The 15,841-nt window shown below is 34.8% G+C and overlaps 1 protein-coding gene across 2 annotated transcripts in view; it reads left to right on the top strand.

The window, feature by feature from the left end:
* Positions 1 to 6,906: 6,906 nt before the first annotated feature.
* The window catches only part of LOC117166993 (protein O-GlcNAcase), a 104,271-nt gene continuing 95,336 nt past the window's right edge, over positions 6,907 to 15,841 (top strand). For both annotated transcript variants that reach the window (XM_033351520.1, XM_033351521.1), the window contains exon 1: positions 6,907 to 7,282. In XM_033351520.1, coding sequence (XP_033207411.1) covers positions 7,213 to 7,282 — 70 coding nt within the window. In that variant the 5' untranslated portion in view covers positions 6,907 to 7,212. The remainder of the gene's footprint in view (positions 7,283 to 15,841) is intronic.

Genomic DNA, 15,841 nt, shown 5'->3' with positions numbered 1-15,841 from the left:
TAAATAAGCATAATGAGAAAATTCATCAATTAAAAAAAAAGTGTTAATAATTCGAAGAGAAATTTAAAAAGGGAGAGCGGATTCGCCATGACCAACTACTGTAAATAACTCTGCCCGCCCAGTACGTGACGAATACACAAGGAACATTATATTACCGTCGCACCACTCTTAAAAGAACCACTAACAGGATCTTGAAAAGGACCCAAATCTCTCAAACTATCTACGAGACTATTTTTTCAAATCGACTCTGTTTATAGACTCAAATGGGCCAGGCTATTTCGCTAAAGAAAACTCAGAGATTTCTTTCGGTAGGGGAGATGAAGGTTTTAATTGAATGAACTTGATGACTATGCATCCGTGAATATTGAAGCCATTGTTTGAAAAAAATATGTTCATGCTTAAATGACATGAATATTATAAATTATCTGAGAATGAATGCACAGTTTTTTTCTGAGAATATTCGGAAAATAATTTTTCTTTATAATTACAGGTTTTGAGGAAGAAAAATGGTAAGATTATGAGTGTACATGAAAGTTGAGCGGGTGCTAATTGTTTTCGAGATTACAAGTACTGTTATTGTCTTTGAAATTTAAGTATGAGTAGGTTGTGGTTTTGAAAACAAATACTCTTAAGAAAACGATACTTACCTAATCACTCTAATTCTGATTCATTGTTAAACAATTATCTTCGTTGTTTGTTATTACTTATTGGGCCCTTCAGCCAGAAGTTTACTTTCAATAAATGCAGTTTAGCCTGCCGGCGCTGGCAACGGAAAAATGTTGCCGCTTCCGACAACGGAGCAATTTTACTGACGCCGGCAACGGAACAATCTTGTCGGTGCCGGCAACATTGCTCGTTACCGGGTTTTTTCCGCTTGGTGTGAAGTTCCGAAAAGTGTGCAGTGATGTATTTTTCATTCACTGCTTACGAATATGGCCATAAAAATTGGAAAAAAATATGTTTAAACCCTACCGAAAAGAATCTTTAAGTATATACTAGAAATTCTTTAGGTCAAAGAATCTCAAAAACATTCTCCACAGGCACTCAGGTAGATATTTTTAAAGGTCCAGGAAGCTCGTTTAAATGGTCTGAAGGCTTTAAAATATCCTTTCCGAAATTGAAATAAGAATATGATCATAAATAACAAGCAGAGAGGCTATATCAATAGAGTAGCCGACACTCAAGGGTCTTTTGTTAAGCTTTCGGATTAAAATTTAGAAGTAGATTTTTTTAAATTTCGTAGTTAACAGCCTAAAACATAATAATTTGGAATCTGCGGGTTTCGAAGACAACATTTTTGAATTCAACTAGAAAATTGTATATCAGTATATAAGTTATAATTATAAATAAGTATAATGAGAAAATTCATCAGTTAAAAAAAGTGTTAATAGTTTGAAGAGTAATTTAAAAAGGGAGAGCGGATTAGCCACGACCAACTACTGTAAATAACTCTGCCCGCCCGGTACGTGACGAATACAAAAGAAACATTATATTACCGTCGCACCACTCTTAAAACGACCACTAAAAGGATCTTGAAAAGGACCCAAATCTCCCAAACTATCTCCGAGAGTATTTTGTTTCAAATCGACTTTGTTTATACATTCAAATGGGCCAAGCTATTTCGCTAAAGAAAACTCAGAGGTTTCTTTCGGTTTCTTTAGGTTTTTTGGCGAAGTGTAAACACTTTCGATAGCCGTAAAAAGCATATCTAAAGCTCGCGGAAGGAATTGTCTGGCACTTGTAGAGTAAGGCATTGAAACTTAGTTATTTTTTTAATCTTTGGCTTTTGATGCTATCATTGGAACGTTGTATGAATCTTACGGTGCTCCAAAAAACGCTTCTTGAGCTGCACGGGAAAATTTGGAATTTTCAAAAATAGAACTCAGGTACCAGAGTTTCATGGAAACGTGCCATATTTTATAAGGATTGAAGAGGAGTATCTACGAAATAAAACCATACTAATAACTTTTCTTTCCAACCGATCCTCATCTTCCCCGCAGCACCCCAAATATCACCGTAAAATCAAAAAACTACATTTTTACGTATTATTGTTACTTTTTAGCAATTTTCCTCGTCTTTTTCATACAAATGACTACTAATGGACAATTTTTATATTTACAATGACTTTTCAAACAATTTCAAATTGTTTTAACAAATGCAGATTATTTCAGCAATTATTTATTCAACAAAAAGTATCATAGGATAACAATTTTAAAAAAGGTGTACATCTCTGTCTGAATTTTTCGAAATTTTGGAAATAAATAATACATAATTGTTTAAATAATTAATAAAATTATTTAATTATTAAAAAGTACACGTATTTAAAAAAAGGTTTTTGGAAAAATGTACTACTTCTAACATTGATAAAATATTTAATTTCAATCCGAAAATACAAATTGCTCCAATGCCGGCACTGGCAAGATTGTTCCGTTGCCGGCGCTGGCAGGCTAAACAGTATTTATTAAAAATAGACCTTTTTCTGAAATGCCCAAAAAGAAATAACAAACAACGAAGGCAATTGTTTGAAAATGAATCATAATTAGAGTGATGAGGTAAGTATCATTTTTGTAAGAGTATTTACTTTCAAAACCACAACCTACTCATACATAACTGTCAAAGGCAATAACGGTACTTGTAATTTCAAAAACAATGAATACCCTCTTAACTTTTATTTACATTCATGACCTTACCATTTTTCTTCATCAAAACCTGTAATTTAAAGAAAAATTACTTTCCAAATATTTTCAGGAAAAAAATGTACATTTCTTCTAATGGTCTATTTACACCTTATTTCCTCGCAGACGGAAAATATATCTGTCTCTTTCTCTTTACCACGTAAGGATGCCATGCATTTATCTCCCTCTAGATTTTCCACCAAACCAGGAAATCTTCATGGACAGAGAAAAATCTACAATGAGATAAATGCATGGCATCGTCACGTGATAGTGTGAGAGGAAGATACATTTTCCGCCTGCATGCAAGCGAGGTATAAATGGACCATAAGACAATTAATCATTTTTATGACATTTAAACATGAACACATTTTTTTCAAACAATGGCTTCAATATTCACGCATGCACAGTCGTCAAATGCAGTCAATTAAAACTTTCACTTTGCTTCATTTGCATAAATAAACAATTTATTCTTCTATTGCTTTTCAGTGAACATTTCTATTTTTTAATTGTCTACACCCTACCGAAAGAAATCTCCTAGTTTTCTTTAGCGAAATAGCTTGGCCCACTTGAGTCTATAAACAAAGTCGATTTTAAACAAAATAGTCTCGGAGATAGTTTGAGAGATTTGGGTCCTTTTCAAGATCCTTTTAGTGGTTCTTTTAAGAGTGGTGCGACGGTAATATAATGTTCCTTTTGTATTCGTCACGTACCAGGCGGGCAGAGTTATTTACAGTAGTTGGTCGTGGCTAATCCACTCTCCCTTTTTAAAATTCTCTTCAAATTATTAACACTTTTCTTTAATTGAAGAATTGTCTCATTATACTTATTTATAATTATAACTTATATACTGATATACAATTTTCTAGTTGAATTCCAAAATGTTGTCTTCGAAACCCGCAGATTCCGAATTATTAGGTTTTAGGCTGTTAACTATGAAATTAAAAAAAATCTACTTCTGATTTTAATCCGAAAGCTTAACAAAGGACCCTTGAGTGTCGGCTAAGTAAGGCTGAGTAAGGCAAAGAATCTTTTTTTTATTTATTCACTCTCCTTCTGAAAGATAACCTCCAAAACAATGAGCAACCTGTCAAATTGTAAATAGAAGTGGTTAGGGACCCTGTAGTGAGCAGCGTCGTGTACGTAATTTACTTCAGGTAATTTACGCGGATTTCTACAGTAATTTACCACGTAATTTACGTCCAAAGTTTGCTACATTATGTAAATTAATGTAAATTACGTCGATGTGGAACTTGCGAATATTTCGATGGCTGTGATTTGTCTGATCTGACATAAGTACGTAGCCTTTTCGTGTGGTTTGTGGACGTGAACTTGATGTTCGTTCTGCAATTATTATTTTAAATTTTACAAATTAAGGCAAGATGAATAGGCAAAGTTTCTAAAAAAAAAAATATATCAGTTAATATTTATCAACGATGACTACAAAAATGTTAATAATACTAATCAATAATTAGTGGTTTAAAAGTAAAATTATATGATCTAGAAATATTTTATGAATAGAGTAATTGTATGACAAATTAAACTTTCATTATTGTAAATTAATTGACTAATTACGATTATTGCACAGGGCAAAAACGAAATTGAAATTATATTTGAATGTAACTTCTCATTGAAGTCCAACATTTAAACTTTAACAGTATAATTTTCTAAAAATAAAAAATGTAATTCACGGAAAAAGCAACTGGATTTAATATCGTTATAAAGATGCCTTTTTATTGGTATTAACTTCTTGATAAAAAATAGTTTTTTTTACATGAAGTACATTCATCTCACGTCATTAATTTATTATAATCTTAAAAGTTATTTTAACGTATACTAATTTACAAACAATTCTTTCGAGTGTGGGTTAGAATATAATTTAAGCATTATAATAAATATAATATATAATAATGATATAATATAATTTCAAAAATTAATAATAATTCAACACAATTTACAATCCTATGACATAGAAGGCGTTTATAACCACTGTTTGTCAATAGTTTATCGAGAAATAGGCACTAAGCTACACTTTTGTCTATATTGTTAAATTTTGCTTTCACTCTCAAAATTTAAGGCTTTCCATGGGATATTTGGAATCCTCGTAGAAATCTTCTTTCTCATCATTTCAACCGTTCGTTACTTTAATATCTAGAATCCTCAAATTAATTAAGGTTTGAAGGAGGTTATGTCATGTTCTGGGAAATTCAAAGGTTCAAAAAAGATAACCGGCGTTTTTTTCATGTAATTTACCAGTTTTCTACGTAAATTACTTCCTTTAGGTAATTTACGTAGAAAAGCTTGAGTGACGCGTCACTTCGCAACCCTAGTAGTGAGAGATGCGCCAAACAGGCAGCTGAGTGCGGATTGGTCGAACGAGAAGAGAGTGATACTTTTCACTGCAGGGTCCCTGAAGGTGCAGTCCCATGAGGGCAGAAAACGTCGGCGTAAAGCAGAAACTCATGAGAGAGAAAGAAACAAGTAGATCTTTCTGTCTCTTTCACTCTCATCAATTTCTGCTGTATAGCGACGTTTTCTGCCCTCATGGGACTGCACCTTATGGTGTATCTATACGCCTGTCGACTAGCTGTCAGCCGGCAAAAAAATAATAAAAGTGAAAGAGATAGAGGGTACTTTTCTTTTAATTTCCCGCTCTCTGTCTCTTTCACTCTTATGACTTTTTGGCTGGCTGGCGACCAGTAAATAGGCGTGTAAATACAGCTTTTAAAATACCCATGGACATAGGAAAGAAAGGACTAGGCATGCCATTGCGAGGGTGATGCAATGAGGGGGAGGTCCGCCACCTTTTGATGTCCCGCGACAAACATGGCAGCTCCCACATGTTTATATGTTCATGCACAGTTTGTCGGCAAAAATGCTCGTGCGCATAATCAAATGACACGTCGTAAGATGGCGGCTCTCCTCACTCATGGAATTCTCCCCCCTCCCGCAGATTCAACCCCACTCGCTAAGTTAGAATGGCATGCCTAGTCCCGTGTTTCCTATGTCCATGAAAAAACCTAATTCCTGTCTAATATAGTACCCTAATTCTGACACCACTGCTCATTGATCGCTGTTGGCGCGCGGTTTAAACCGGGTATAATTAACAATTAGGGAAATTAAATATATACTTATTATAAAATGCACATTGATATAAGAAATTACGTAAATTGTGATTTAAGGTGAGAACAAAATAATAATGCATATATTTTGTAATTAATAGTTTTTTTAGTTTTAAAGACTTACTTGTATTTGACTTATATTCAGAAACGTCACATAATGATGCTCATAATAAGCAAAAACTCACAAAAATCATCATTGTTTAGAATGGAAATCGAGCCAGTGTCTACTAGTACCAACAAAATTCGGCGATTTGTACCAAAATTGCGATATAGGCACGACTCGTTTAATTAATTAATTTTTTCTTCATAAACCTTTGTTAATGAAATATAAATTCATCCTGTGAATTGAAATAAAATATGCTATCATTGACAATATATACGCATTGGTATTTTTTTCTAATCTTACATCACAAATTACGTAATTTCTTATATTAATGTAAAATTTATAATAATGATCTGTTTTAATTTTAATCAGTCATTTATACTCTGTTTGAATCTCGAGCCAACAGCGACCAATGAGAGACGCTGCGCTGGGCAAGCGCAGTAGCTCAACATGCCAAAGTTGGGATCACTGCAGCTGCAGTCAGGCGGTGGTCACTCACAATGGCGAGAGTGTCTGAACATACTTTGATCCCGTTAGGAGTATACGCTAGATGGCGCAGCGATTGCGCTCCCCGCACCTCACTCCGCTAGTCTAAGTTCAAAATTTCCAAAATGGCCAACAGTAACCACGGTAACTGTTCGTTGTTGTTGTTTTCACCGGCAACATACTTCAAGAATAATTTCACAATGTTCTTTCATCATAAAAACACATTTTCATATAGAAAACAGTACAAAAACAACTAGAAATGCATAAATAATTATTCTGACAATTATTTATGTATTTCTACTTGTTTTTATATTGTTTTCTGCAATTTATTTACTTTTTAAGATCATTATATGAAAAGTTTTAGGGTATTATCGAGGTTATCGGAAAGGTCATCTATTATCTTATCTTAGGGATATGAGTATACGCTAGATGGCTCCAACGTCGACTTTGTTGCGACACATTTAAAGCATTGAGTGACCAGCGCCTGGCTGTAGTTTCCCTTATATCATGTACTTTTTCTGGGGCACTCGCAAATGCAAAACGAGAAATATCAACCATTTATTTCAGCCTCTTCAACAGTTTAAAAGTTTATAAAATTGTTTCAACTTTTTATAAGTTTCAGTATGTATATGTCCAAGGTTTCATCGTAGTTTGCGTAACCGAGAAGAATCTCTAAAATGTGACGTTATTTTTCGAAATACGCGACGACTATTTTGGAAGGCTTTGTTGCTTTCGACGTGCAAGACCCTGCAAGTGTTTGTAAGTCCCAGTTTCAATACATCTGGTCAATCTTCGTCTTCGTTTCCAAACGTGCCTCTTTGAATTGGAAATGGGGGAAACAAATGGCTCCGCCAATTCAAATACAAAGAATGGTAATTTTATCTGCGGAGTGGTGGAGGGTAAGTAAGATTCGCCACATTCTCGTAGCTACTCAAAACATTTGTAATTTTTCATGTCACTTCTCATCCACTTGATCTGCTACATAACTCTGAATTAAAAAATATAAGTTTTATATTTTAATCTGTTTGAAATATCATTGAATGTTCACTCAAATTAAATTATTCATAAATCTTTCAGGGAATGTGAAATGCTAGTACTTTTATGTGGAATACGGGTATTGATGTGTAATAAAATCATACGTTTTTATTGCTCTGCCTTGAAAAAAGTGGGATTGGTTTTACTTGGAAGATTTTTTATTTTAAATTATAATGGCACTTATAACATGAAAACTTGTAAGTTTGCTAAATAATTTGTGGAATTGGAAATTTTTTTTCACAAAATCAAACTATTGGCACATAAATTTGAAGTAATTTCTAAGTGATTTGTTAAAAAAAATGCAATAAAATTATTGTTAATTGCATTATTATAACGTGTCAAATATGGTTCTACTAAAAATTTGAATTAGCCGTATTTAACTTACCGTTTAAGTCCTTTTACAACTCCGCAAAGTAAAAAGTTATAAAAGAGTCTAATTTGAACTTTTATTTACATATCTTGACATATTTTGCTATTTTTTTGTTCATAAAAACCATTTCACTTACAAAAAAAAGAAATAGCTGCTAAGTTGTTAAAGAGAAAGAGTCGTTTCAAATTCTAAAGCACCTCGACCCCTTTTCCAACATTAAACAAAAATACAAATGAAATTTTTAGAATTGGTTATATTGATGAAAATAATTCACAAAATACTTTACATTTTATTACAAAAGATTAAAAATTTTCGTATATATATATATATACTCTTTTTCCCAACAAGAATGTCTAAAAATACTTTAGTGGTAAGTTGAATAGGGCAAATTTAAATTTTTGGTAGACCCATATTTGAGACGTTATAATAATGCAATGAACAATAATTTTAATGTTTTTTAAAAAAACAAATCCCTTCAAATTGACTTCAATTTCATGTTCCAACTGTTTGATTTTCGAGAAAAAAATGTGTCCATGAAATAAAGGGTGGTATCAGCTATTCTATAATCTAACCCAAATATATTTTTCACAAAAAACAAACTTTTCTCGAACAGGTTTTTACTGTGGCATATACTTTTCTTTGGCGCAATTGCAGAATAGGGGTCAGAAACACCTCTTTGGAAGGTCACACAAATAATTTGGTCAAAACCCTACCCTTTTTCATTGTTTCGTGGGGCGGAAAGGCAACCCTATGACCAGCAAAAAAAATGTTCAAATCCTTAATCATTTCCAACTTCTCGTTAAATATGATCGTTCCGATATATCGCGACAGACCCATATTTGAGACATCATAGTAACAAAAGTAACAATGATTTTTAACTTCTTTCTGGTCCAATCCCTCCATTTATCGTTCAATTAAAAATTCTAATAGTGTGATGCCAAACAATTTTTTTTTTACAGCCAAAACGGAGGTGACTGGTGACGCCCCTATTCTGCAATCTAACCTTTTATTTTAAAAGTCAGTAACGATATTAATAGATTATCAACTTTTTATTAACATAATTATAACTTCGAGAATGTATTCAAAAGGAAAAGAAGGAAATCTTGGCCATATGATTATTATTAAAAGAAAAAAGAAACAGAAAATCTCGCCTTATTTCCATATTTTCTCCTTTTTAATACATTCTCTAAGATTATGTAATTTTTTAAAATTTAATCAATTAAAAATATAGATATGTTTGAGAATTACTCGGCAAACTTTGGTTTCACACATACACTGGGACATCGAGTTTAGTACTGTTTTGGTTCTGACCTTCGTCTTATAACGTGGTCCCCGAACGTAAAGAATCGAAGCCGTGTGCACACTGACAGCGAACTTGCACGATTGGACGCAGTTATCTCTAGGGTACTAAAGACAAATCCTCCCCTTTCGGCCCTGCGGCTCCTCATCAGCAACCGCGACAAGGCAACAATTCTCGGAAAAGATAATGCGGTATTACTTAAATCTCGGTCCGAGTGTATTCTTGATTGTACTGATAATTTTTTACTTTGCAGAATGTTGGTATCTTAAATGGTATTGTTGAGATTTCAATTCTTTTTTAAAAGAAATTTTATTAAATGAAGTACTTATGTTACGTCTCGGAAGAGACCCACGTAACTTAATATAAATCATTAAATCTAAACTTGCGTTAATTGCTTTTTGTTTATTCTAAGTTTTATTACATAAATACAAAACAGGGATTAAAGAAACGAAGTGTTACGTCTCTTCCGAGACGTAACATAAGTACTTCATTTAATAAAATTTCTTTTAAAAAAGAATTGAAATCTCAACAATACCATTTAAGATACCAACATTCTGCAAAGTAAAAAATTATCAGTACAATCAAGAATACACTCGGACCGAGATTTAAGTAATACCGCATTATCTTTTCCGAGAATTGTTGCCTTGTCGCGGTACCGGTACAAAAAAATCACCGGTACCGACAATTTTTTTTACCGTTTTTTTAGCATTTCTAGCAAGGAAGCGGCTGAGAGCGCTAATTCGTAGAATTTCGCGTATTCATGGAATTCAATTAATTCTGGAATTCATGCTATTTAAGGAATTCGTGGAATTCAAATTTTTCTAACTTTTCTTTAACATCTCGTGTGGAGGGGGGCTCGAAGGCACTCCTGTAATTAGTTACAAAAATAATGTTGGTCAAACCCCTATCCCTTGCCAACTTCTCAAGGGGGCGGGAAGGCACCCCTGTGACTGATTACAGAAATAATGTTGGTCAAACCTCTACCCCTTTCCAACGTCTCGTGGGGCCGGGAAGGCACCCTTCTGACTGTTCACAGAAATAATTTTGGTCGAACTCCGACCCCTTGCTAACGTCTCGTGGGGGGGGGCACCCCTCTGACTGTCCGCAGAAATTATGGCCAAATTCCTACCCCTTTCCAACGTATCGTAAAGGGGGGGATACCCTTGTGATTGCTCACATAAATGATTTTGGTGAAGCCCCTATTCCCCTAACATAACATTATGTTATAACATTTTTCGATAAATTGAGAATCCAAAAACGTACAACACTTTAAAGATACCCAAAAGTTTCCAAATTCAAAATTTTGAGAGTTCCAGGAGTTCTGGTAGTCTCCTGAATAGTTCTACAAAAAAGTCTGATAACATTTTTCGATAAAGTTAAAATCCAAAAACCTACAACACTTTACAGATACCCAAAAATTTCGACATTCCAAATTTTTATAATTTCAGAAGATCTGATGAGAGTTCTGGTAGCTCCCTGAATAATTGTACAAAAAAGTCTGATAACATTTTTCGATAACTTTAAAATCTAAAAGCCTACAACACGTTACACATAACCAAGAATTTTGAAATTCAAAATTTTGAGAACATTTTTCCGGAGAATCCGACCTCTGGGCTATCAATTATTGTGTGTATAATGCAGCGAGAGCTTTGGCCGATGCGAACCGTAAAACAAAAAAAAAACGGTTGATCATAAGACCAAAAGACGAATGCCGTAGGTGCGCTCAAACTCTGGAGTTAAGCTTTTTTAACGAAAGAGAATTCACAATCACAAAATTACAGTAGTGGACGTGTTGAGTCTTAATTTTAAAATGTTTGCGCAAGAATGTGCGAAAATATAAAGACCGAGCGCGTAGCGCGAGGCAAATGTATAATCGAGCGCGAAACTCGAGAACTTACAGTCGCGCGCCCTAGGCGTGCTCGAACAAGCGGGCGAAGCGAGCTGCAAGCGTGGCGCGCAATGAGAATGTGCCCGCGTAGCGGGCAGATTTTTACTTGTCGGAATATAATTATTTTAATAACGAAGTATTGAAGTATCTCGTCTTGTTTCTCGACAGAATGTAAATTATTATTTTTCAGTAATGAGTAGTCAGATAATGACAATAGTACCAACCTAAAAGAAAATCAAGAAACAAATAAACGCCGGCCTTTTTGAGAAAATTGAGTTCCAAAATTTTCAGTAGTATAATATCTATATCAGGTCTGAAACTACAGTAGGGTTGGGTGGTGTTAAAAGTGCCAAAGTTGACTCTCCTTAACCCTGTGCCCAACCAAAATTAGATATTGTCTTGTAGTTTGCTTTAAAACATACGTGAGACATAAGACTTTCAATTTGCAATCATAAAAAGTATATCTGTTTTTCACTAATTGTATTATATAATTTTTACCAACATAAATAAAACGTAATTTTGTATTTTAAATTGCACAGAAGGCACTTACATAGTATAGAAACCGAATTATATCAATCTTTGGATGACTTACATAACTAGACTTATTCATCGTCACTTTCGCAATTAATGCAGATGAATGTGGCCGACTGCCGGATTGTAGCACACTTTTGATGGACCCATTTTTTGCATGCGTGACACTGGGTCCATTTCTCGCCGGGGATGCTTTCAGAATAAGCTTCTCAACAGGCCACACAGAAATATTTCTCATCCCCAGAACTGGAAACTGTAACTGAAGCACATTTTTTGGTCAATATTCTCCTCTTTACTTGCTTCTTCTTCTGCTTATCAGGAATCTTCCTAAATTTGGATTTTTCCTGTTTCTACTGTAAAGACTTTTTTTCGGGTGTGTCGGTTATTGTGGCGGAACGTCGACGTTTTCTAGTAGCGGAAGTCTGCTTACTGGCACTTACTTTTGGAAATGGTCTTACAACTTCTGGAAAGAAATCTGCGTCGTTTCCTAGTGTTGACGGAGGATAGTCAGACAACTTCTTCTGTAGAAGGGCCAGGTCTAGGATGCACATTTTCTTGCACCGGCTCTTCTGATGTAGAAGGACAAGGCATAGCATCTGCATTCAGTTGCATTAGCTCCACTATTGTAGATGTAGAAGGTTCAGGTGAAGGAACAACATTCGCTTGTACGGGCTCTACTCTTCTAGAAGGACCAGGAGTAGAAAGCTCATTCGCTTTCACTGTTTCAATATCATCGGATGATTGACCTTGTCCATCCGCAGGATTAGGTTGATCAGTAACGTATGATTGAGCATAATCACTCTCATCAAAGACGTCTCTGTTGAAAGGATAGATTCCGCATCTTTCGAAACCTTTGCAAATATTGTTGGGTGTTAAAGCCAGTGGCAAAGCTGTACGGACGATCGATGGGATATTCTAAATCGTCATCGTCTTTCCAGGATTATTTCTCATCCATGCATCTTGGGCGGAAGATAAATATCTTTTAAATTGACCAAATACAGAAACGTCAAGTGGTTGCAGCTTATGAGAGCAGTGTGGTGGAAAAGTAAGCATGCAGATACCATTATCTTTCGCCAAATCTAAGGTTTTTACGGAGAGATGGGAAGAATGATTATCTAGCAGAATAAGAACCAGCTCATCTTTGGTGGGTTTAACCTGTTTTATCGAATGCTGCATAAATATGAAAAACTCCTCGTCGGTTACCCAGCCAGATCTGTTTCCTGCTCTAATGTATTCGGGTGGTCTATCTCTTATAAAATGTTCTTGATACTTTTTCTCTTTTTTCTCGGAACGTTGGTTCCTCTTTTTCCAGATGTATCGATCCAATTGTTCTTTTTCCTTTTTCAGCAATGATTGTTCATAGCTTACTAACGGTAGAAACAGCCGTTTCGTCTAAATTCCAGATGCACGACGCATTGAGTTCGTTACGAGATAAAATTGTGTTTAATTTGTCATAAAATCCGGAAACATTATTCCTATTAAAGGATGTAGCTCGACTCAAACTGGTAGCTTCTGGTCTTCTAATACTTAAACGATTGTTTCTCCTTAAAAAGCATTGAGCCAGTCTTTACCTGCCATTTAATTTTTATCCCAGCTCGCAGGATTTTCTCTTTAAAAAGCATTGAGCCAGTCTGCCTGCCATTTTATTTATATCCCAGCTCCGCAGGATATTTCAACTTATATTTAACGGCGCAATCATACGCAAGGCGGCGTATGTCTTTCGGTCCTAATCCATGATATATTTCAGCTGATCGTTTGACGTACTTATCTAAATTTGCTTCTTGTCTGCGGTTAAAAATCAACTTCGACGAATATCCAAACTTAACGTTATCTGGGTTACCTTTAAGACGATCTATAAATCTTTTTAGGCTCATTCTGCATACATTGAAATCTTTGGCTGCTGATCGAATGAAATTATTGCCATTCATAACCAATTCTTCTGCACGCTTCAACACTTCAATAGTCACTGTCCCGCGGTCAGTCTTCCGCTTGTAGGTACGCATTTTCTACAGACATGAAGAAATCTTAATAAATAAGTTTTCTTGTCAAAGAAATATACTTTGTCACACAGAAGGAAGCTAGGCTTACTTTTGCTGCTTCTTATTATTTTCAGACCTTACTTCAGCCATTTCCGGGGCAACTTGATGTGATTTTCTTTTGTTTAAAAACTCAATTTTAGTTCTTTGGTCTAAAAAATATTGCGTCTCAATTCAGGTTCAATATAAGACTGAAAATGAGCCTAGATTTTTTCTTTGTATACTATAAAACGTGAGGGATAACAAGTGCCACTCGGCACTTTTTGCCACCCGATGTTCCCATAATTTGCAATCAAGATTTCTTAAACAACACAACATATTTTGAACACTAAGCTATCTGTACTTCAAGAATACAAAATTACACATTTAATTATACTTACTTCGTGTCAATAGCTCGTAGGCTTAAATGTCAGTACCAAAAAGAAACACTAGCGAAAAAAATACTTTCTGCGCCGCAAAATGATTTAACCTAAATTATGATCTCATTAACAGCTGTAAGCGACTATCAGTCGGTATAAGTAGTTCAGTTTTAGTTGACCGATCAATGGAAGATGGCAGGACGTGTACTCAATTCTTTTTTTTTTTTGAGTTATCGCATGTGTCACTTTTTCCCCTCGGCACTTTTGACCCCACCATACCCTACTTAAATAAAAAATCAAAATTGTGTTATGAAATGCGTTCTAAAATTATGTCGCACGGCTTTGTAAAGTTTAGTTCAATTTTTATAAATTGCTGTTACCGGTTTTAAAAAATAAATTTAACATATATTTAGGCTTATTTATTAGAAAATAAAAATGTTTCTTTTACTTACTTGTGAAACATAAACGTCACACATTTTTTCTTATTCTTCTAAAAAAAATAAATTCAAACTTGTACAGAAAATAATTATCGCAGCTGTACACAATATATGTATACCTATATATATAATTTTTACAATCAACTATGGCGGCCTTCCTCCCTGCAAATCAACCCCGCAACGAGACGCAAAAAAGATCGCAAAACCTCTATATTGCAAGAAAGTGCAATATGATAACGTACGATCAGGTCCCAGAGCTTTGTATGATATTATAATGCAGTAATATCACAGAAAAAAATGAAGATAAATTTTGTTGCTGTCGTCTACTATGGCTTCCTTAACAGCAATGGGAAAAAGGCAGAGTATGAATGAGTTCGAGCTATAAATCGGAACACCAGATTTAAAACAATCACAGAAAAAAGTGAACATTTGCTGCAGATAAGACCTACAACGGTTAATGATTAAACATATTTTGGCGAAAGTTTCACTGAGGTTAGGAAAATAATTCTGAACTCGTCGAATCTGTCGCGCTGAGGTGAGCCACTTTCGGTAAAACATGTAGAACCGTTAACAGAAACACACGCCCACAAAATTTGTTTTTACTGATATATTTCCTCTGAAATAAATCGCATTATTATAGACGAATTAGAACTTATTTAATACCATTCATCAAAAGCGCAAAATGTAACTGACATATGGGAACCCCATTTCTCTCAAGTTTAATAAAGTTAAACGACGCTGAATAGCGCTGGCGTCGTAATTGTTGCTGCACCTCGAATAAAAGTGGAGCCATTATAATATGAAAGAATATCCAGACAAGGTTAAAAATCGGCAGTTATCTTCAATTTATGTAAAATTTATCTAGCGAGGTTATTTCTTGTACCAGTGAATCTTCCACCTAGAATCGATTTCAACTTTAATTTTTCTGTGATCGGTTGCTGACTACTCAAACCCTCGCGAGATCACAAAAGAAGAAATACAGTGCGATAACGCGGTAAACTTAAATTCGTACGTTATATATTGCACAATTATGCGGTATATAATGTTAAAACTTGCAATGTACGATATCACGATTTTGCGGTATTATAATGCGATAATTACGATATATAGCGCAGGAATTACGATATACGAGATGTGTTCAAAAAACAAGGTGACTTTATGGTTTTTCTAAAAAAATATTCATTTATTCCTCAATATTTATGTTGTCCCCTTCAAAGTAATCCCCCTCAGATATAATACACTTGTGCCAACGCTTTTTCCAATCTGCAAAGCACTTCTGATAATCATTTTGTGGTATAGCCTTGAGTTCTTTCAGCGATGCATTTTTTTATCTCCACAATCGTTTAAAATCGATGTCCTTTCATGAGTCTCTTCAGTTTTGGGAAAAGAAAAAAGTCACCGGGGGCCAAATCCGGTGAATATGGAGGCTGAGGCATGACTGTGGTGCTGTTTTTGGTCAGAAAATCTTTCACGAGCAACGATGAATGAGCAGGTGCATTATC

The sequence above is a fragment of the Belonocnema kinseyi genome, chromosome 2, assembly GCF_010883055.1.
Source record: "Belonocnema kinseyi isolate 2016_QV_RU_SX_M_011 chromosome 2, B_treatae_v1, whole genome shotgun sequence".
Classification (NCBI taxonomy): domain Eukaryota; kingdom Metazoa; phylum Arthropoda; class Insecta; order Hymenoptera; family Cynipidae; genus Belonocnema; species Belonocnema kinseyi.
The sequence above is the reverse complement of the archived record's forward strand: the minus strand, read 5'-3'. Positions and strand labels throughout refer to the sequence as shown.